The 22,935-nt window shown below is 36.3% G+C and overlaps 2 protein-coding genes across 4 annotated transcripts in view; one reads left to right on the top strand and one right to left on the bottom strand.

Moving 5' to 3' along the window:
* Positions 1 to 2,630, bottom strand: part of KDM1B (lysine demethylase 1B) — a 27,581-nt gene extending 24,951 nt beyond the window's left edge. Inside the window, exons 1-2 of one of the 3 annotated variants that reach the window (XM_039322651.1) lie at positions 2,500 to 2,630; positions 1,726 to 1,772 (exon numbers count right to left, since the gene is read on the bottom strand). The gene's annotated coding sequence lies outside the window, so the exon portion shown is untranslated. Of the gene's footprint in view, positions 1 to 1,725; positions 1,773 to 2,044; positions 2,263 to 2,499 lie in introns of those variants that run through there. The other 2 variants (XM_039322652.1, XM_039322654.1) reach the window with 2 other exon arrangements.
* TPMT (thiopurine S-methyltransferase) lies at positions 2,612 to 22,228 on the top strand. Its single transcript, XM_039322655.1, has 9 exons — positions 2,612 to 2,709; positions 5,004 to 5,155; positions 7,157 to 7,249; positions 9,547 to 9,679; positions 10,374 to 10,426; positions 11,745 to 11,819; positions 13,271 to 13,356; positions 14,200 to 14,244; positions 21,815 to 22,228. The coding sequence occupies exons 2-9, from the start codon at positions 5,016 to 5,018 to the stop codon at positions 21,934 to 21,936; spliced, it is 747 nt and encodes a 248-aa protein (XP_039178589.1). The 5' UTR covers positions 2,612 to 2,709; positions 5,004 to 5,015; the 3' UTR covers positions 21,937 to 22,228.
* Positions 22,229 to 22,935: the final 707 nt, after the last annotated feature.

The following is a 22,935-nucleotide window of genomic DNA, read 5'->3' on the forward strand; positions in this document are numbered from 1 at the left end:
TGTAGTCCTCAATGGAACTACATTTATATGGAGAGAAGCAAGCAATGGGGTTCCTCAAAGTTCTGTCTTGGGCCGAAGAATTGGCAATTAAAACATATAGATGAATTAGCACAAGAAAATATTATTTATTCGTGGTTTCAGTATAGACAATTATTGGAAAGGTGGAAGATAGATTATAAAGTGGGTTTGATTAGAGAGGATGAAAATTTGTTGAAACAAATTAAAGATCAAAGTCGATCTCACATAAAAAGAATTTATGATGTATTAGTGGAATTGGATTCAGAAACAGAATTAGTTAAAGATTGCATGGTCAAATGGGCTCAAAATTTTGATGAGCCGGTTTTATTAGAAACATGGGAGATAATTTGGGTGAGGAATGTTAAATTTACGCAAGCTCAAAATGTACGGGAAAATTTTTATAAAATGTTTTATAGATGGCACCTTGATCCACCAAAGATGTCTCGTATGTATTCAAATTTGCAACCTAAATGTTGGAGATGTGGTTGTTTGGATGCAACGTACTATCATATTTGGTGGTCATGTAAAAGTATAAAAGCTTTTTGGATAAAGATATGGTGGAATATTCAAAAAAAATTTTAAGAGAAGGATAAAATTCACTCCACAATTGTTTTTGTTAGGTATTATTGTTGATTGTCATGATAAAAAAATTATTTTAATGTTAAATTTAATTACAGCGGCAAGGTTGTTGATAGGACAATATTGGAAGAAGGAATTTTTGCCTACTCCTGGAGGAATGGTTTTTTAAAGTTTCTTATTTATCTGAAATGGCAAAAATTTCAGCTTATTTGAAAGATCAATCGCAAGAGAAATATCTCTTGGTGTGGAAAAGATGGATAAACTTTATACAGTATAAGTATAATATTAAAAGATATTATTTAGCTTTTGAATAATTTATGTTTAAAGTTTAAGATAATAAGTATTTTTATTATATATATATATATATTGGACTTAAAGTACTTAAACATTTGGTTTTTTTTAATGTATTTTTTGTTTGAGGTTTACTTAAGTTTAAATGTTTTGTATTTTTAGTTCTAGCTAACCCTGTATTCAGCTCTGGGAAGAGGGGGGGGAGGGTTTTTGGGAGGGTAGGGAGGTAGTGGGAGAGGGATTTTATTGTAAAATTGCAAAAACTTTCAATAAAAAAAAAGTTCTGTCTTGGGCCCACTGCTCTTCAATATCTTCATAAATGATCTAGATAACGGGATTAGAAGGGGACAGACAACACCAAGCTGGGGGGTATTCCCATACTTTGGAAGATAGAGTCAAGATTCAGAAGAATCTCAACAGACTGGAGCATTGGGTTCTATCCAACAGTTCAGTTCAGTGATACCCCATTTTATGACCTTTCTTGTCATAGTTAAGTGAATCACTGCAGTTGTTAAGTTAGTAACACAGTTGTTAATTGAATCTGGCTTTCCCATTGTCTTTGCTTGTCAGAAGGTCACAAAAAGGGTATCACATGACCCCAGAACACTGTGAGTCAGTTGCCAAGCATTTAAATTTTGATCACATGACCATGGAGATGCTGCAAGGGTCATAAGTGTGGAAAACGGTCGTAAGTCACTTTTTTTCCTATGCCATTGTAATTTCAAAAGATCACTAAATGAACTATTGTAAATAAGAAAATGAGTTGCAATTGCACAAGAAAGAAGAAAATTATAGTTCTCAGAAGTTTCATAATACAAAGGGCAGCTTTCTGTTTACCTAGAAATGGAAGAACCCAATTTTCAGATGATATAAGTCAAATCAATCTGTAATAATACAAAAGAGAAACAAAGCATTGTAAACACAAACGAAAAGTGGCATAAACAGCACTGGATCCTCTTTCTTTGTGGAAGTCTCACTCCTCTCAATTCCTCTTTTCTGCAAGGAGGAGAAATACCACATCCATTTCAGATCAGAACAAAAAAGCTTTAGTCAATCATCTGCCTTGATAAATTCTAAGGGAAGCGCCTCTTAGAATCCCCTCAATTCAACACTTCAGTGTCTCCAAGGAGACAAAAACCTTGCCTGGAAATCTTACCCTCTGACGTGCTTTGTAGAGGTTTTTTTATATATTTTTTTTAATTCCACCTTGCCCCTTTTGCTGAAAAGGCGCTCTGCCCATGGCTCGGAGACGAGATGCGGTGCGTGCGGGGAGCGGGGACAGGGGGTGTTAACAAGGAAGACTGCTGCGCCCCGGCACTGAAATTACTCTCCAGGGCCAAGTCCCCGGCTGGCGTCCCTTTCAAAATTCAGCCTCTAGAAAGCAAGAAGTAACCCTTTATTGCACAAATGTCCCCGATCCGCGCAAGCACACATTTTTGCAACAGAGATTCCTCGGCGGAGGGCATGCAGCGGGGGGGGGGGAAGAGAAGAGACCGCGGGTCGAAGAAAGGCAAAAGACCCTCAGGCCCACCTTAACGTTTACCCCCCTCTCCCAAGAGGGAACGGGCGCATAGGTTCCTCCTGCCGAAGGACGCCCGGCCCCATACTTACCCCCGGCCAGCCCTTCCCCGCTGGTCGACCCAGCACCAGCTCCACCGCAGCTGCTTCCGCTGGCCTCAGCGCGGGGCGTGTTGGGCGAGGGGAGGAGACAATGTTGCGAGCCTCTCGCTTCCTCTCTTCTCCGCACGCGCGCGAGCAGCCCGAGAATACAGCCGCGTGCCGTCCAGCCGCTGCGCCTCCGCAGGAGCCAGGAGTTGAGAGGTTCGTCCCCGCCGTTACTTTTCGCTCAGGTTGCTGGTTTGCTGTTGTTTCTGTCGGTTTCGGGTCCAAGGGAGGGGGTTCTTGGTGCTCTCTGAGCTTGGTGGTTTTTCTGCAGACGTTTCATTACCAAACTTGGTAACATCATCAGAGTTACTAGGAGAATGAAGTCAGAGGGCAGACTATCAAATCCAAACCAAGCAGCAATGCCCATTTATTTCTGCTTAGCTTTATAGTCCTGGTTTCTTCCCATTGTAGGAACCCCAGGATAGTGTTCAGGATAGACCAGAGGTCCCCAAGCTTTTGGGTACCAGGGACCAGTTCCATGGAGAGAGATTTTTCCATGGACCAGAGTGTGTGGTTTTGTGTGCTGGGGCTTTGTTTGTGCGGACCGGTTGCTGGCATGCCGCAGCCCAGTATTGGTCCACGGACTGGGTGTTGGGGACCCCTGGGATAGAACATGGAGATTCTCAATCATCCTGATCAGGGTTGTGCAATGGTGCTTTTCAAAGAGGCAACTGGTCTTTTCTTGGTTTTTTTCTTTGAAAACGCTTCACTTCTCGTCCAAGTTCTGAACTAAAGAACCAAAGAAGCTTTTTGGATGAAAAATGAAATATTTTCAAGGAAAAAAAGACAAAGTCCAGTTGCCTTTTGGAAAAGTACCTTTGGGACCCGAGATAGTTGGTATAAAATGTATGATAATAGTAAAACCAATGCAGTACACAATCAAAATTAAAAACTGATGTATTTTCATCTTAATGTGTGGCTGCATCTGATTGATCTTGGCTGAAGTTCAGCAGGATCAGTATTTGAATGGGCAACCACCAAAAGATTTTAGTAAGATAGGATAACAAAATGGTTTGGAGAAAAGCAATAGCAACAACTTCCCTAATTTGCTAAGAAACTATACTGAAGTTTCAATGGAGTCTTCAGGAATTCAGATCCACTCAAGTAAGTTTATGCTGGCTTGAATTGATTTAAATCCAGAGACTGCAGGTTTACTCGCTTTCAGAACTCAATTTTACTTTTGAGTTGAAAGAGATTCAACTGTAGTAACATTATAACTCTAAATGCAGCTTGCAGTTTTAAAACTTTTTAGAAATGGTTAATGGACCAATAAAACATCTAACAGCAGAAAAGCAACAATCTGAAGATCGGAGAGTACATCCAGCATATTTTAATTTGCTGAAAAAAAGCAGCATTTGAAAAGAAGTTTAACATCTTCTCCAAAACTAAAGAAAAAAGACCTCTAGGAATGTTTTAAATAATGGACAGAATCACACAGGCAGAGATGGTTTTTCAGATATTCTGTTCTACAAAAACCAGGGCTTTTTTTTTGTTATAGAACGCCCAGAACGGAGTTCCGGCACCTTTTTTGGATGGAACCTTGTAGGGTAGGCAAGGCAGGTTGTATGATGTGTGTCAGTTCTGGCACCTTTTTTTTTTTTTACAAAAAAAGCACTGACAAAAACCATTGAAGGCCTGCCAAGGTTTTGAAACAAGCCCAGTGAACTTTCACCATATTGTTCTAGCTGAACTTTCTGAATATTGTAAAAGAGCAATCCTACATCAGCTGGGACGTTAAATTAGAAAAATATCCAGGAAAATAGTGGCTGACATCAATCTCCTTAATGTTGGTTCGGAAAATACATCTTTAATATATTGGAAGTAGGAAACTACCCAAGAAAATAATTGAAAATTGAGCATTAGGTATGGTGGAAATGTACTTTAAAAAAAAAATCAGGAAATTGTGAAGGAGTTAATGAATTACTTGGAGCTTTCACTATTAAAATGAGCCAGGAGAATCAATCACATTTTGAATCAATTTAGATTTTGGATACTAAAATTTGTTGTGGGTTTGGTAGCATTTTTTGTAACACATTTGGGATGAGACACATTTGGGATGCTGAAGTCTTTCTAACATGATTGCAACTCAAGAGAATATTATCCTGCCCTGTGTCCTTTCCCTGTTGCATAGACATTCATTAACATAACCGTAAAGCATGCTGTTTTTTCGCCTTTCCTCCCTTCCTCTGTCACACACATTACTTTCATTTATTCAGGAAATCGGCAATCCTGTACATTATTGGATCTATGCTGTGGAATGAATGAGGAGGAAAGCCAAATATAATTCTTTAAATAGCTATTTCTGTAAATAACAGTCTCTATGTATGTCACAATATGTTATTTTAAAAATGATTTTTAGCTTGAGGATGCAAAACCCATTATCTTATGAATGCAGGCAAAGGTTTTTAAATTCACAGATAGTTTTTTTGAATATCTCATGCTGAACAAAGGTTGCCTAGACCATGGAAAATCCCTCCAGCTCCTCTAGAAATGAAGATTGTGATGATCCAAAGATACAATGGGATCGAGTGATGACTGGAAAAGAATGGCTAAACTGTTGGGATACAAACAATATTGGATTTCATAATAAAGAAGAACATCAGTAAGTATTCTGCTAGCCAAGGAGTCCTCATTAGTTTCAACCTGATGGTCACTTAAAAAAAACATTGCCAGTTTGCAAAATGTCTTAAGAGCAGCCTGGCCCATTCACAACACAGCTGCCAAGGGACATATTTTTGAAATGCCTGTTCATACTTTACCACCTTTGCTTTTGACTGAGCTGCAGTCGCCAATTAGATTTATTGAACCCTTTTGGGCTCAGAGATATTCTTGAAATAAAAGTGATACTGTACCTTGTATTTTACTTTAGCTCGTTTGCTTACATTTTTATACAGTGGTACCACAGTACTCATCGTTCATTGGTTCTGGGAGGTGCAATGAGTACTGAAAACTATGAATACCAAACAAATTTTTCCCATAAGGAATAATATAGTGAATCACAAGGCAGCCAACACCAACAAGTTCTAGCTTGAGTACCCAACAAATGATGAGTACCAGGACAAGATTTTCTCATCAGAATCCATTGAGTATCAAATTCAATGAATTTCAAAGCAGTTGAATACCAAAGTACCACTGTATACGGTATAGAAGAGTCTAGAGACATTCCTGAGCAACACCTTGGTATAAGGTATAGTGCCATATAACAATGTGTTTTAGGGCAGATTTTTTTTGCCTCCCTCCGTATCACAAAAGACATAATTTACACTCATAGCCATGGAAATATATTTTGAGGACTATTAACTCAGGAGAGTTAATTAATTTTGCTTTGCAGAGTCATAAGATGAATTCTAGTTCACTTATAGAAAGAGGTATTATTATTATTATTATTATTATTATTATTATTATTATTATTATTATTAACATGAATAATCTATAGTTAGATTCACAATCTAGGATTGGTGGAAATAATTCAAATACTTCTTAAGAATTCTTAAGATAGCATCTAAGAATATAGACAGTTCCAAGCAGGGTAGGGTTTTTATGTGTTCAGGTCTGATAAATTCAATATTTCCAGATATCAAGGAAATCCTTTAGGTATTGCTCCAAGGATTCAAATCATGATTGGTATAACAGTGGATTTCTTTTCCCCTAAGCCAGGGATGTCAAACTGCCGGCCCATGGGCCAGATGCATCATGCCAAAATCGTGCCCACCCCATTGCCGGCAATGGAAAAAAAGTCATGACACGACGTTGCGAGTTTGACACCCTTGCCCTAAGCATTCAACTTTGATCTGCAAGTTCTGATATATTTTGTAATTTTTCCAGTTGTTTTTCCTCAATCCTAGCATTGTCCGGAATAGCAACAGCAATGTACCAGAGTATCTTCTTTTCAACAACTGTTATATCAAGGCTGTTATGAACAAGATGCCTGTTTGTTTGGATCTTAAAATCCCATAAGATCTTAACCTGCTCATTTTCCAAACCTTCTGAACTTGATGGTCCCAATAATTTTATTCCAATCCATACCTCTGGCAAAAGTTTCCAATGAATAATTTTGGCAACTCAAACACGCTGCTTATAGTCTGCGAAATTTGGCTTCGGCCCACTGATCAAATGGTCAATTCATTCATACTTTTTACTACAAAGCTGACATTTGCTATTGTTTGTTACATATTGAATTTGCCCCTTCATGCAATTAGTTGGCAAAGCTTGTTCTTAAGCTGGTAAAATAAAGCCTTCAGTTTCTTTAAGACTCTTGATTTTAACCAATTCCGTGTGGGTTTTTTAATCATTTTTTTCCTACATCCTTCAAATATTGACCATACATTTGCTTGTTCTTCTAATTAACCAATTGCAATTGTTGTTGTTTTTTCTATATTCGGCCTTTACTTTTGTTTTCAAGAGCTTTCCTTGGTTGACTGCCTTCAATAAGACTTCTTACCTTTTCTTAATGTAGCCCTTCAGGCCATGCTAAAGAAAGCTCAGTATTTAAATTGGTGTTTTGCACATTATTAATTGATTCTATAAGAAGATGAGTGTGAAGATCAGTTACTTTATGTTTTTTTTAAAAAATAACATTTTCTTTTCTTCCCCCCACCTCCAGATTCCTGAAGAAACACCTGGATATTTTTCTCAACGGCAGGAAGGAATTAAGAATATTTTTTCCACTTTGTGGGAAAGCTGTTGAAATGAAATGGTAAATGAATCATTATATCATTTCAGTTTTATCTAGATTTTGTTATACTACTTCATGAGTATAAACAAATAACAACTAATAAAACATGGGGAGGGGAGAGATTGGGTAATTTTGCTGAGACCTTCATGTATTTTCAGTTGTGTGATATTCTCCTTCACTGTTGTTGTTAGTTGCGAAGTCGTGTCTGACCCATCACGACTCCACGGACAACGTTCCTCCAGGTCTTCCTGTCCTCTACCATCTTCTGGAGTCTATTTAAGCTCACTCCTACTGCTTCAGTGACTCCATCCAGCCACCTCATTCTCTGTCATCCCTTTCTTCTATTGCCCTCAATCTTTCCCAGTCTCCTTCACTAGGCAAACTTAATCCCTGTAGTATGGTACCTTGGTACTCCACTGCTTTGAAACTCATTGAATTTGGCACTCAATGCATTTTGACATGAAAATTTTGTCCCAGTACTCATCGTTTAGTATTCAATGCACAAACTAGAACTTGTTGGTGTCAGCTGCCTTGTGACTCACTACATTATTTCTTATGGGGAAAAAAATTTGTTTGGTGCTCCTCGTTTTTGGTATTCATCGTGCCTACTGGAACTAATTAATGATGAGTATTAAGGTACCATTATATTTCAAAATCTTCATCTTACTAAGTCATTCTTCTCAAGCCAAGAAATGAGGCAGCTTTCTTCAACCTGCCATTGTCCAGAGCTTTGGGCTGTAGCATCCATTATCCACACACTTAATAGGCCAGCTGGGACACATGGAGCTGGAATCCAAAACATCTGAAGGCTGTCTGGTTGTGAATATGGATTAGGGTTTAAATAATTTAATAATCAATCCAATTTAGAATGCTTTCCTTTATAACATAATCAGTTTATTGAGATAAACCATTGTCTGTTAAAACAAGCAAAAGCTGTGCGGAGACCCCAACAATCAGTTAGAACCCTTACAGATAGCCAGAGATGTTAGCTGAGAGTAATAGTGCGTCAATAGAGAATTGCGATTAGAATAGTTTGAGGTTGAAAAACATGTGACTGTCCACATACTGATTAATTATACAAGAAGTCCTTGACTTACAACCATTCATTTAGTGATCTAAGTTACAACGGCACTGAAAAAAGTGACTTATGACCGTCTTTCACACACTTACGACCATTGCAGCATTCCCCCATGGTGACGTGATCAAAATTCACCTGCTTGGCAACTGGCATGCATTTTTTTCAGTTGCCATGTCCCAGGGTCATGTGATCACCTTTTGCAAACTTCTGAAAAGCAAAATCAATGAGGAAGCCAGATTCACTTAACAACCACATTACTAACTTCACAACCGCAGTGACTCACTTAACTATGTCAAGAAAAGTTGTAAAATGGATCAAAATTGACTTAACCACTGTCCTACTTGGCAATGGAAATTTAGACTCAGTTATAGTTGTACGTCAAGGACTACCTGTAGCTCCTAAGCCTAATAGCTCAACAACATCTGGAAGGGCAATAACTCCCTGTGCCGAGAATAATCGATAAAATATGAAAACTTTGTTTCAATAAATCGCCATCTATTCGGATGCACATACATTTTAATGTATTACAGAAGTAAATACATAAATTCTTTATGTTATTCACAACACCGCCAGTATCAAAATGAATTTTTCTTCATTTGTTTGTTTGATAGTCATGAAAGGAATTAATGTAATTTGGGCTGTGCCTCATTGAACAGAATGGGGAGAGAGGAATCTCATTCATTACATCAATACACTGATAGTTTATGATGCTGTGTTTTGTCAAATGTTCCCAGTTTATCAAGGGTCCACCATCTGAGTGAATTTAATCAATGTGGAAATAAACTTTTAAAATGTAAGTTAATAATGTAGGCCAGTTTATATTTAAGGCAAATGCTCTATTCCTCCACACATCTACAGCTTGATATTCCAATTTTATTACATTACTATTGGAAAAAAAAGGGGAGGAAAGCATCTTATGTTTTTACCTTAATGGGGAAAAAATCCCCATGATATTTAGCTAGTTAAAAAGTCTTCAAAAAAAACTAGAGAAGCAAAGTAGAACAAAGTATTCAGTGTTGCTTCTTATCGCTCCATTGCATTGTGCTTCGGTTTCTTTAGTCCAAAGTTTTATTTGCTTTTTTAAAAAAATACAACTTTCTACAGATAATATTCTGATTGTTACAAAGGCAATTGCCCACTAACACCAAGAGGACTTTGATCTATCTTCTTTTACTGTAAAAAAAAAAAAAAACCTCAATAACATATGAGTAAACATGGCATATTTTATTGTTCTGTATAGGTTAGCTGACATGGGACACCATGTAGTTGGTGTAGAAATTAGTGAAATTGCACTGAAGGACTTTTTCACAGAACAGAATCTTTCATTTTCAGAAGAAATAGTTCCAGAAATCCCTGAAGCTAAATTACTGAAAGTATGTATTGAGCCCTGTATTTTCTTTGTAGAAATGTAATTTATTGGTATAGCTAAGCCTAAAAGTTTATCAGTGGCCCAAGAGAGATATATCCCTGGTTTATTGATTTAAAATATGGATCCTTGCAAACCATGAATTAAAATAATCACAATGAGGACTGGGCACCATTAAAATGCATTTAATGAAATAATGATATTTATTATTCCAAAGGTAGTATAGTAAATATTTCATAGCAGTAGGGTATTACTAATAAAAGTGAAATTAAAATCTATAATCATTATTGAAAGTATAGAATTTCTTGAGGATAGACGTGAACCCCTTGATGAAAACTGAAAAATTCATCCCTGTTTCTCCATTTGAAGTTCCTTTATTTAAGCTGAAATGTAAATAAATACCTGGCATGTTTAAGGCTAGATACTTCACTGCTTTTAAGCATTATATACAATATTTACATACACACATTTATATATATATTAAAGTTCCTCTTAAGTGAAAATTAAAACATGTTATTGCTTTAATTATGTTAATGCTGAATTATTTTAATGCTTAATTTTGTTTTAGAAACAGTATAGCATTACCAGTAAGAAAATACAACTAATAATAAAAAAGATAGAATGTTTAGATGATAAAAATGTTAATTACTTTTTTGTTGCTTTATCTTTTTTTAAAAAAGTTTGTTTATTTTTCATTGTAGTGCACGTCTCTGAATATTTCTCTGTATTGCTGCAGTTTATATGACTTGACCAGGTAAGAAGTAATTAATACTTAGTCTTTCCAGACATTTAGCATATTTGATGGCTTTCAACTCCACCTGTAATGCAGCATAGGTAACATCTATGGCAGGAGTTGGCAACCTTGGCTCTTTTATGACTTATGGACTTCAGCTCCCAGAATTCCTGAGCCAGCTGATCTATGGGAAATCTTACTCTGGCTCAGGTGCATATATGATGGGTAATGAGCTTTTCATGCCATGAAAATAGACATTGGCTGAGCTCACACATCATGCTAATATTTAATAAATGGGCTAGATCATATATAATACAAAACCAGGGATCAATCATCTTCTTAGGGACTGAGCACTGTGACATAATACAGGTAGCCCTCGACTTACGACTACAATTGAGCCCAACATTTTTGTCGCTAAGTGAAACATTTGTTAAGTGAATTTTGCACTATTTTACCATTTTTCTTGCTACAGTTGTTAAGTGAATCACTGCATAGTTGAGTTATTAAGTTAGTAACACAGTTGTTAAGTGAATCCGGCTTCCCCGTTGACTTTGCTTGTAAAACAGTGTCAAAAGGTGATTGTATGCCCGGGGACACTGCAACCGTCATAAATATGAGTCAGTTGCCAAGCATCTGAATTTTGATCATATGGCCATGGGAATGCTGCGGTGGTTGTAAATGTGAAAAACGATCATAAGCCACTGTTTTCAGTGCCGTTGTAACTTTTAGTGGTCACTAAATGAACTGCTGTAAGTCGAGGACTGCAAGTATTGTGTAATTGCACAGGTCTCTGAAATTATTTTAAAATATTTTAAAATGGCCCCAAACTCACTAGTTCATCAAATCGCCTGATATTTTGTTCCTTGTATCATAAGGTCTCATGCAAGAATATTGACATTTTATAAGATCTAGTAATCTTAGCAGAATTTGGGAATTTGTAAGAAAACTTAATGAGGACTTCCTGGATGACAGTTGGGGTTCTCTAAGCACTTTGGCATTTGTCATGATGTGTTTTGGTTCACAAATGATCCTAAGTCAGAATGAACACATCATATTATAGACTAGCATTATGTGCAATTGAAGCAATTATATCAATTCATTTTCTGATCCTTGGATCATACTAAGCATATTGCAATAAAATACATTCTCCCTAGTTCTGTAAAACATTCTGCATCTCTATCAAAGCTGTATTTTTAAGCTGTTTCTTGCTCATGTGGATTTTAAAACCGTTGTCTTCTGTGTGTTGGGTGTTTTTTTGTATTCAACATTGCTTTTCTGGTATGACTAAAAATAGTACTTACTAAGTTTGATATGATTTTTTTCCTTTCTTTCCCTGTAGCTCTGTGACTGGTCATTTTGATGGGATTTGGGACAGAGGTTCTCTAGTAGCTGTTAACCCTTCTGAGAGAGAACGGTTAGTAACTGGGAACTGCATTTTATGTTCATATCAGAAACTACAGTGTTGCTTGTTGAGGCTTTGGGTGCCAAGGAAATTGCTCTTTCTTCCTGAGTGATTAACTTGTTCCAGTCATTCTGTACTGGGGATACTTCTCCTGAGTAACTTTTGCAAAATTAGATGAAATAATTATTGGGAAACATGACATGACACGGTCATTACATTTAAATCACAAGTGCGCTGTAAGGCATGGTTAGGCTTGAATGACAGCACTTGACAGCAGTACTTTCTCTTCTCACAACTCCTGGTGTAGCATTCCTCTAATTAGGAGATGCAAAGCAGCAAGTTAGTGTAATGCAGGGGTATTCAACCTTGGCTCTTTTATGACTTGTGGACTTCAACTCCCAGAATTCCTGAGCCAGCTAAGCTGGCTCAGGAATTCTGGGAATTGAAGTCCATGAGTCATAAAAGAGCCAAAGTTGACTACCCCTGGTGTAATGGATGAGAGACCCAACAAAACTTTGCTGATGTATATAACTGTTTGCTTCAGGGTTGATTTTACATCAGAACACCTTGGTATCCAAAATAGTTCTCTACAGTTCCTTGACACTTTTCTCCATAAATGTTTCCTTATCCTTTTAGCCCCTATATTGGGTATTGCTCACATCTGGACTTTTGGAGTGTTTGGCTTTTTGAATTTAATTCTTAACCAGCTTGGATGATGTTACTTGCTTCTGGAGATTTTGATTGATTTATCCAAACTGTGATCTGTGCTTTCTCTGGACAGCGCTATTTGTCTTTCATTGCACATGGATCTACTAACTATGACATAAGCAGGGGTTTAAACATATATATTGTGTGTATGTGAAACCAAACAAAACATGCTGTGTTATAGCACACAAACCCAGCCAGTATAAAGCCTGAACTTGAAAATTTAAGTAACACCCTGCTGCTTTTTCCCTCCACACCCACATATATATATATATATATATATATATATATATATATATATATATATATATATATATATATTGGTGAGATCCAGTGGGTTGTTGTGATTAATGTGCCTGAAGTATGCCACAATATGTATTAATGTGCCACAACCTACCTCACAGGATTGTTGTGGAGATAAAATGAACACTCTGTACACGTCTCCTTCAGCTCTCAGGAAAAGGAAAAGGAAGCAGCAGCAGCAGCTGTGTTATTTCACACTCCATGCTAAGCTGCAACATAGTTTTGGCTTAGCACAATTATAGGAAACAAACCTTTGCAGAAAGTCAGCTGTGCTTTAGCATCATTAGCAAGACAGCTGTCTGCATCAACCCCAATTGTGACTTTAAAAGGTTTTAAGAATCATAGCTTATCGTGTTATGTGAATCCAACTTTTCTCATGTTCCACTTTTTCTATTCCTTCTTTGTAATAAAATATCAGTTTTCCCCAGTATGTGTTTCTTGTCCTTTCCTTTTAGCTATGTCCAGTTGATACTATCACTAATGAACAGAATGTGTCGCTGTCTTCTAGTTACTTTGTTGTATGATGTAAGGAAACACAAAGGTAAGATATTGGGACTAAAGCCAATATTGGGGAAATCTTACAATGATGTACATCCTTTGTAACTGGAAGTAAGCTCTTAAGATTAATATGGCATTGGTCTGGCATGATTAGAGGGCAGGCACAGCAAGTCTAAATAGATAGGGTCCTTCAGTGAACATCAGTTAAATTCCTTTCTAATACTTTCCAATGCTTTTATGGTATTTATTCAATGATATACATCTTTTTCATGGCATTAGCTTTTAAACTAGTCAACCATGATAATTTATTTTTAAGAAATCTATTTACAGATACAATTTACTGCAAAATATGATTACAACAGACCAGATCATTAATGCATAAGAATATAATATAATGAATAATCAAAATATTCATGATTCTCTAGGGCAGGCATGTCAAACATGCGGCCCAGGGGCTGGATGTGGCCCGCACAGGCCTCACCCACCCGCCCCACAAAGGCAAAACAAGTCCTGATATGTCACGATACAGCCCATGATGCAATCAGATTTGACACCCCTGCTCTAGAGTATGGCAATAGCAAATCAGGTTTTTTAAATCTACTGTTCAGTATTCTAGGAATCTGCCATAATTTTTATAACATTCAGTTCAGCACTAAAACTGGAGTACAGTTTTAGATATCAACAGAAAGCCATTGCATAAGGTTTCTCAAGTGACTGTCTTTTTTCCTCTCGCATTTCTATATTTTTTGAAATATAAATGGATTGTTACAGACTGAACTGACATTAAATTAAGTAAATCCCTGAATTCTCATTTATTAAAAGGGAACATTTAGGGCTTTGGCTGGGTTTTCTTTCTGAATTTCTAACTTCATCTTTTCTCTTGTAGGTCCACCGTTCTATGTTTCTGATTCAGACGTGAAACGTTTATTTGGTGAGTCAGCGAAAAGAAGCTTTAACCTTTGCCAAATGTGGCACCTGCCTCTTCAGGAAAGAAAATGCTTATTTTCGTAAACTAAGAGGAAGCAGAGCCATGTCAGCTGACCCCCAAAGCAGTACTGTAATATGGTACTTGGGGAAGGGGGTGCTATTACACCAAATGCAGAGGATAAATATCAGTGACCTCAATCTATTTCTGCCAAATTTTTGTGCTAGAAAAAAAAATAAACTTGAATCTGAACATCTAGCAAATGGATATCATATCCTTCCAGTTCAAGGTTACTTTCCATGTTGAGTTCTAGTAATTCAATCTAGATTCTTGGATTTATTCTGGCTCTTTTTAGATCCCAGTGTCATCCTATAAATCTAACATCCTTTGTGTTCACCTTTCCTAATTTGGACAAAATCTACTTTGCAGATCTAGGACAGGGACATTTTCTTTTTGTCTCAATTTGTATCCTGTTATCTGGGCTGTGCCAATGGAAATGACTCATTTTCTGCACTGCTTCAAGCTAGTTGGATCTAGAGTGACGCCAGTAGAAAGCATTCTTGTTGCCAAGGCCTTGTGCTTCCAGAAGGCTGTATAAAGAATGCCTCGTATTTCTGCTAGCCTTATGTCAATATGCCTCATGACATATTGAGCAAAGCTTTGTGAGAACAGCACTTGGGAAGTTGGAAGTGGGCGTATGGCAGCAAACATGGTAATACGAGATTAGAACACAACGGAACAACAGACTTGGAAGGGACCTTGGAGATCTCCTAGTCCAACCCCCTGTTCAGGAAGAAGACCCTATACCATTTCAGACAAATAGGTAGCTGTCCGATCTCTTCTTAAAAACTCCAGTGATGGAGCACCCACAACTTCTGAAGGCAATTCCACTGGTTAATTGAGATGGTGCCACTCCTTCTACTAGTGTGTATGTTAAAATACTGGGTGAGTCCTTGTTGTGGCATGAATTTTGAGAGACTGGCCCAGGTTTTTTCCATGCATAGTGTTAAGAGAAGCATAGCATTGTTTTTAAATTCTCATTTCTCACGCAAGACTCTTGTTTTAATTGGAAAATGCACTCCACTTATGGAGGGGCTGTCCCTTGTTGATAGGCTACCTCTGGGTCCAATTTTTAGCAAGAATAACATCTCAGTATAAATGCACATAATTGTATTCTTACTTTTGCCATTTATTGCTATGGCTGCCTGGCTGCATTCTTTTTTTTTAGTTCAAAAGCATGCAGAGGAAATAACTTGACCATCATATACCATATTACAAAACCTATCAACAGCCTCCCCATTAAAGCATCAGATAAGAGTACATTAAAGCGATTAAAACAGATTTTATCAATTTTAAAGCTCCTTTAACCTTTTCATCTGAGGGATTTGAAATTAAAGATTTCTCTTTTAATTTAATCTCCTCTTCCAAGTCTTTCCGTTTCTGAGTCTGTTCCTGTCTATGCAAATTATTCATTTTTATCAAAATACCACGCATGAAAGCCTTACTTGCATCCCACACCATTGACATTGATGTTCCCTTATTCATATTTAAAGTAAAATATTCCTTTAAACATTCCTTTAATTTGTGAACATTTTTTTCTTTTTTAAATAAGTTCTCATTCACCCTCCAGGATCTCCTGTCTTCCTTCTCTGCAAACAGTTCCATCCAAACTGGACTATGATCGGACAGTGTCCTAGGAAAAATTTTTACATTCTTTACCCTGTTGTATAAATCTGTTGTAATCAAAAAGAAATCAATTCTTGAAAAAGATTGATGTCTATCTGAGAAAAACGTAAAATCCTTTTCTTCTTGATTACGTTCACGCCAATAGTCTCTCAATTCCCAATCTTCTTTCATATCGAAGAAGGCTTTAGGTAGTTTAGCCTGTTTAAAAAAGGTAGAAGAGCCTTTTTTATCCATTTGTGTGTCTAAGACACCATTCCAGTCTCCCATTAAAATCACAGATCTATAATCCAACAAAGTTATTTTCTGATGTAGTAACCTGTAAAATTGCTCCTGTTGCTGGTTTGGTGCATACAGCCCCACAATAAGGATTTTCTTACCATATAAACCAAGTTCAAGCATAACATATCTTCCGTAAGGATCTGATTCTAACAGGGTAGCAGATAAATTCTGTTTAACGTAGATTACCACACCCCCTTTCTTCCCAGGGGCGGGAGATACAAAATGAGATCCCAAGCGAGGATTATTTAAATATTTTTGGTCTTTAGCTGTAATATGAGTTTCTTGCAAGCAAATGATGTCATTGTTATGTTGTTTCAAATAGTGGTAAATTTTTTTTCTCTTTTGAGGAGTGTTTAATCCATTAATATTCCAGGACAGGAGCTTTGCCATCTCCCTTGGCCTTCAGCCTGGAGAAAATCCGCTCAAATTCTGCTGCTGATGAATATGTAGCAGAGCTTTTGGGTCTTGCTCCTCCCACCGGCACTGAAACAATTTGCTGAGTAGATTCTCCAATTTCTTTTTCCTTTTCTTTTTTCTGTTGTTCTTTTTCTTTACGTTTATGTGCTGCACGGGTCATTCTCTGTTCTTTAATCTCTGATTGAGACATCCATGCCACCTGTCCAGCAGTCATCATCCCTGTAGCTTCAGATTTCTGTTCCACCTCTTTATCACTCAAAACTTTCTGCATCATGGGCAAAGGAGAGCCTGCTCCCAGGACCGTTTTATAGAATTCCTTAGCTTTAGCAACTGTGTTGAGTCTATAACGTGTCCCCGCATGGCTCAAAACAATGCCCATCGGAATCTCCCATCTAAATGGCATTTGTCTTGCTTTAAGTTCATTTACTAAAAAAGCAAAATCTTTTCTGGTTCTTAAAATTTTAGGTGGAATTTCCTTTAAAATAATAATATCTTGAGCAGCAATCTGAAATCTTTTATTATAAAAAGTTTGTAGAATCTGATTTCGCAAAGACTTCTTAGCAAAATATATCACCACATCTCTAGGCAGATCCCTCTGTTTTGCAACCCAGGAGTTGACTCTATAAATTCTTTCCACATCCCCACGTAACTCTTCTTTATCAATATTCAAAATAACAGCCAAGTCATTAATCACCATTTCCATCAAATCTTGAGTTTTATCTTCTTTCAGACCCCTTATTCTCAAAGCATATTCCATCTGTCTGTACTGGAACATAAGAATATCATCTTGTGAAGCCTCCACTTTTTTCTCCATATCTTGAAATTTATAATCCAGAAGTTCAACTATTTCTTCAATTTCCTCTACTCTGGAGTCCAGCTTCACAACCACTGAGGCCATTCCAGATAAAGCTAAAAGTATATCATCCCTCAAAATAGCATTATTCTGTTCTAAAAGCTCCTTCATCTCTTTCTTCATTTCCTCCTTAGTTTCAGATTTATTCTGATCCAAAAGTTGTTTCATTTCCTCCCTAAACTGTGAAACAGCACTTACCATTATTTCTTTAATGTCTTGTGCTGATGTGCCAGATGGGGGAGGTGAAGGTGGAGTAGATTTAGGTTGCTGCACTGAAGGTATTATTTTAAGTTGTTGCTGCACAGTAGAAGTAGCAGGAGAAGAAGTTACTTTAGAGGCTGCAGTAGCTGGTTGTCGTTTTGAAGCCATTTTAATTTATCTTCCTTTCTTCTTAAAAGTACCAATAAAAATAAGTAGTCCAAGAAAAAATTAAAAATAAAATAAAATAGAATAAAGTAAAAAAAAAGCAATATTAAACAACAATTCAGCCGAACCGTCTTCTAAAGAAAAAAAAAGTTTCAAAACGCCATTTTACTTTCACTCTCACTTTTCCGCCCAAAAAAAAAAGAAAGCTCGAAAAAATAAAAAAAAATCAGCACAAACTAAATAAACTAAATAAACTAGAAAAAAAAAATAAAATAAAACTAAACTATAAATAAAATCCTTTAAACAGTTCTGTCCGGTTTAAGATTACTCACGGTTTCTTTATATTCGGAGATGGTAGCGGCGTCTCGCTTTGTTTCTAAAGAAACAAAGACAGCTGAGAGGCGGAGAAGCAATGAACTCCGAGGGAACCTCTTTCTCCCCCTAAAAATAAAAATCCAGGGAGAGTTAAGAGGTTCTACCTCTATTCATGCGATCTCTACCCCTTCCCTTCGCCCGGGAAGGGGATTGCGAGCCGCGGGCCAGCTGGTAAACGCTGTGCTCCGCGGATCTGACACCTTCTCAGGAGGACGGCTACAAAGTAGCCGCCATCTCCACCGCTTCAACCACCGGAAACACAATTTAATATGCTGATGGCTGATCAAGCTGCAACCAATTTGCTATTTATGAAACAAAATACATTTTGTAATGCTAATAAACCAGGGAGATGGTTGGCCTATCAGTTAAGAAAAAAACAGAAACAGAGGAATATAGATAAAATAAATTATAATGGTAAATTGGTTTATCAGAAAGAATTGATTAAGAAATCTTTTTTAGAATACTATCAAAAATTATATAAGGGTTCTAATATTCAAACTACAGACATAAATAATTATTTAGGCAAAGTTAACTTTCCTAAATTAACAGAAGATCAGGGAAAAAAGATTAACGGTTTAATTACTAAGGAAGAAATTGTTACAGCTATTAAACAATTAAAATTGGGCAAAGCGCCGGGTACGGACGGGTTGACATCTATTTATTATAAAACTTTAGTAGAAGAGATGATTCAACCGTTGTGTGAACTGTTTAATAAGTTATTACAGGGGTTAGAAATCCCTCCATCCTGGCGTAATGCATTTATATCTCTGATTCCAAAAGATAGTCAGGATCTCACTTTGCCTAAAAATTATAGGCCTATATCTCTTTTAAATGTGGATTATAAAATTTTTGCAAAAATCTTAGCTAACAGGCTTATGGGGATCTTGCAGCAGCTTATACACAGGGATCAATCGGGTTTCATAACTGGAAGGTACATGAAGAATAATGTTAGACAAATTATTAACTTACTAGAGTATTTAGAAAAGAATAACCAAGTCCCTGCAGGTCTGATATTTTTGGATGCTGAAAAAGCCTTTGACCAAGTGAATTGGCAGTTTATGTTGTGTTTAATTAAGGAGATGAACTTCGGACAAAATATATTACAAGTATTATCCAACATATATCAAAAACAGACTGCTCAAATTATTGTAAATGGGGGTTTGTCAGAGGCTTTTGTAATAGAAAAGGGAACAAGACAGGGATGCCCGTTATCCCCGTTATTGTTTGTTTTAACATTGGAAATTTTGTTGATTAAAATTCGGGAGTCTCAAGAAATAAAAGGAATAGAAATTAATAAAAAAGAATATAAACTAAGAGCCTTTGCAGATGACTTGGTTGTTACTTTGTCTCAACCTGTTTCCTCGGTGGTGAAATTATTACAATTGATTCAACAATATGGATGTGTTTCTGGTTTTAAAATTAATAATAATAAGACTAAAATATTAGCTAAAAATATGACTAATGGTGATAAACAGGCTTTAGTTAACTTAACAGATTTTGAAATTGTTGATAAGGTAAAATATTTGGGGGTTACACTATCTGTTTCTAATGTAAAATTGTACAAAAATAACTATGAAAAGCTGTGGATGGAGGTACAGAAGGATTTAAAAAATTGGAATAATTTACAGTTATCCCTTTTGGGTAGAATTGCAGTTATTAAAATGAATGTCCTGCCAAAGTTTATTTTTCTATTTCAAATGCTACCTGTTTTAAAGAACGAACGTAACTTAGATGAATGGCAAAAAGGTATTAATAAATTTGTTTGGGCAGGGAAGAAACCAAGGGTGAAACTTAAAATAATGCAAGATTTTCGTGAGAGAGGTGGACTCAAGGTGCCAAATATGAAATTGTATTATGATGCTGTAGTACTGACTTTGATTAGCGACTGGGTGAATTTAACAAATATAGAAATACTTCATTTGGAAGGCTGGGACCTACTTTTTGGATGGCATGCCTATTTAATATTTAATAAAAAAGTGGATTGGGTTTTTAAGTCTCATATTATAAGAATCTCTTTGTTAAGAGTGTGGAGAAAGTATTATAAAAGTGACTTCAAAATACCATTATGGGCTATACCTCGGCATGCCATAGAAGGTATAAGGAAAGGGGTAAATATGGATAAGGTCTCTTACGCACAGTTACTAAGATGGGATGGCCAAGACTGTCAGTTAAAATCTTTGGAAGAATTAACACATGAAAATTTAACTTATTCATGGTTCCAATATAGACAAATAGTGGATAGATGGAAGATGGATGGTAAAATGGGTTGGCTTAGAGAAGATGGAATTTTTTTAAAAGAAGTAAGAGACCAAAGGCCAACCCATATTAAGAGAGTTTATGGGGTTTTAGTGGAATTAGATTCAGAACCTGAATTAGTTAAAGATTGTATGATTAAATGGGCACAGAATATTGGTGAAACGATTTCAATGGATATTTGGGAACTTATTTGGATAAGAAATGTTAAATTCACACAAGCGCAAAATTTAAGAGAGAATTTTTATAAGATGTTTTATAGATGGCACCTTGACCCAAAGAAAATGTCCATTATGTACCCTAATCTACAGCCGAAATGTTGGAGATGTGGATACTTGGATGCTACCTATTATCATATTTGGTGGACCTGTAAGCATATAAAAGCTTTTTGGATTAAGATATGGTGGAATATTCAAAGAATTTTTAAAAGGAGGGTAAAATTTACGCCGCAATTATTTTTATTAGGTATTGTTATTGACTGTGATGCTAAAGAGGTTACATTGATGTTAAATTTGATTACAGCCGCTAGGCTATTAATAGGACAATATTGGAAGAAGGAATCTTTGCCTACTTTACAAGAATGGTTTTACAAAGTTTCGTATTTGGCAGAAATGGCAAAGATTTCGGCTTTCTTAAAGGAGCAATCTCAAGAAAAATTTTTTGCGGTATGGGAAAAATGGATAAATTTCATACAATATAATTTGGATATGGAAAAATATTATTTAGCTTTCTCATAATTTGTAATGAATGCTATTTCTTTCTTTCTTTCTTCTTTTTCCTTTTTATATATATATAATTTTTATGTATTATTATTCATATATATTTTTCGTCTATTTTCTTCCTTTTTCTTTCTCTCTCTCTTTTCTTTTTTTCATTTTTTTATTTTTTTTTTTTTTTTCTTCTTAGTATATATTACTTATTTTAAAGTTTATGTTATGCATATTATTATTATATATATTATTATTGTGATTTTTAATCATTATTATTAACTATTTTATAAATTGTAAATGTTATTTTTAAAAAATTTGTTAAATAATCCTATATCCAGTTCTGGGAAGTCGGGGGGGGGTGGGGTGGTTGGGGAGGGGGGGGGTGGATTTTTATTTGTAAAACTTTTGAAAAATTTCAATTAAAAAAAAAAAAAAAAAAAAAAAAAAACAGATTTTATCATAGCAGCGTATAACCTTAGGGATGCTATTTTTGATGAGAGATATTAAATAATAAGGACTTTTTTTCCTATATAAGGCATTTATAATGTGTAACAGAGTAAGGGGAAATAATAGTTTACACGAAACCCGAAGGGTAGTGATTGTTGTCAAAACCATTGAAATTTTTTTTCTCTTCCAGGAAAAGACTGCGATATTCAATGTCTTGAAAAAGTCTATGGTTTGGAAGAGCGACATAAGAAGTGGGGTTTAGATTATTTATGGGAGGTTTTATACTTGGTCACATTGAAAGAACCGAGATGACTCCTAGACTTTCCTCTCAGAGGATGAGGAGGAGAACCACTTGGTTGCCAGACATCTTAATGTTTCTGATCTGAGCATCAATCATTCTTGAGATACTTTCTTCTATTATCAATATCTCTGAGAATAATTTTCGTGAAATTTGCCTTTGCAAATAAACCTCCGTTGTTAAAATGGAATACCAAGAGTTACATCAGGATTTGTGCTTTCTCCCCATTTTTCCTATCTATTGGGTTCATCCTAATAATCATCATTATGCTGAGCTAAATAAATAAATAACATTATGCAATATTGACTTTGCTGGAAAAGGTTACTTGGCTGTAGGATGCTTAGTAAAATGTGTACTGGAGGCTTTCTGTTGCATTGCTGCCTTTTGTAGTATTTCTATTTGGTCCACCCTCTGATGTATGGCACACAGCTTTTCTCTTATATGAGGTAAAGACTTCTGTATAAGGCTGTGTAAGGTAAAACCTCACTCAAGTCAAGCTTAAAATTGGATGACTCCAGGGATGTGTATGTGTAGTTTTTGTGACAAGGATATCGAAGAGATTCCGCACAGTGGCTTTTCAAGATTTTTCTTTTTTTCAAACACCATTGGGAGATCTTGATGATCTCTTATGCAAGGATCAGCAAAGGTCAGCTTTGTGCCGGCATCTGCTTTGAGGAACAAGTACAGCCAGGCAATCTGAGGCAGGAAGAGAATGTGCCAACATTGAAATTCCAGAAGTCAGAATGATTGAATTATTAACCAGTTCCTATAGATTGGGGTTTTTTTTTCCCCTGCAGGCAGTACTAGTGCTGATATATTTTCAAGCAGCGGTAGGCATGCCAAACATTTGACCTTGTTTAGGAGAATGAGTCATTTCCCATGGTAAGAAATCACTAACTGGGTGAGGGAGAGATAAATAATAAATTATTGCCAAGGCTTAGGAGACATTCAATTCCAGTAACTTCTGCTGATACCATCCTGCTTGGCTGCTATCGCCTGTCAGTTACACCAAA

This window comes from Crotalus tigris, unplaced genomic scaffold (genome assembly GCF_016545835.1).
Source record: "Crotalus tigris isolate CLP2741 ecotype Arizona unplaced genomic scaffold, ASM1654583v1 scf7180000024119.3904262, whole genome shotgun sequence".
In the NCBI taxonomy this organism is placed as follows: Eukaryota; Metazoa; Chordata; class Lepidosauria; order Squamata; family Viperidae; genus Crotalus; species Crotalus tigris.

Bases quoted from the DNA above. Each gene is read 5' to 3' on its own strand.
- TPMT (XM_039322655.1), top strand. From the start codon at position 5,016: ATGGAAAATCCCTCCAGCTCCTCTAGAAATGAAGATTGTGATGATCCA. The intron at 10,427-11,744 runs GTAAGAAGTAAT...CTTTCCCTGTAG, and splicing joins AGTTTATATGACTTGACCAG to CTCTGTGACTGGTCATTTTG. The intron at 13,357-14,199 runs GTAAGATATTGG...TTTCTCTTGTAG, and splicing joins TGATGTAAGGAAACACAAAG to GTCCACCGTTCTATGTTTCT.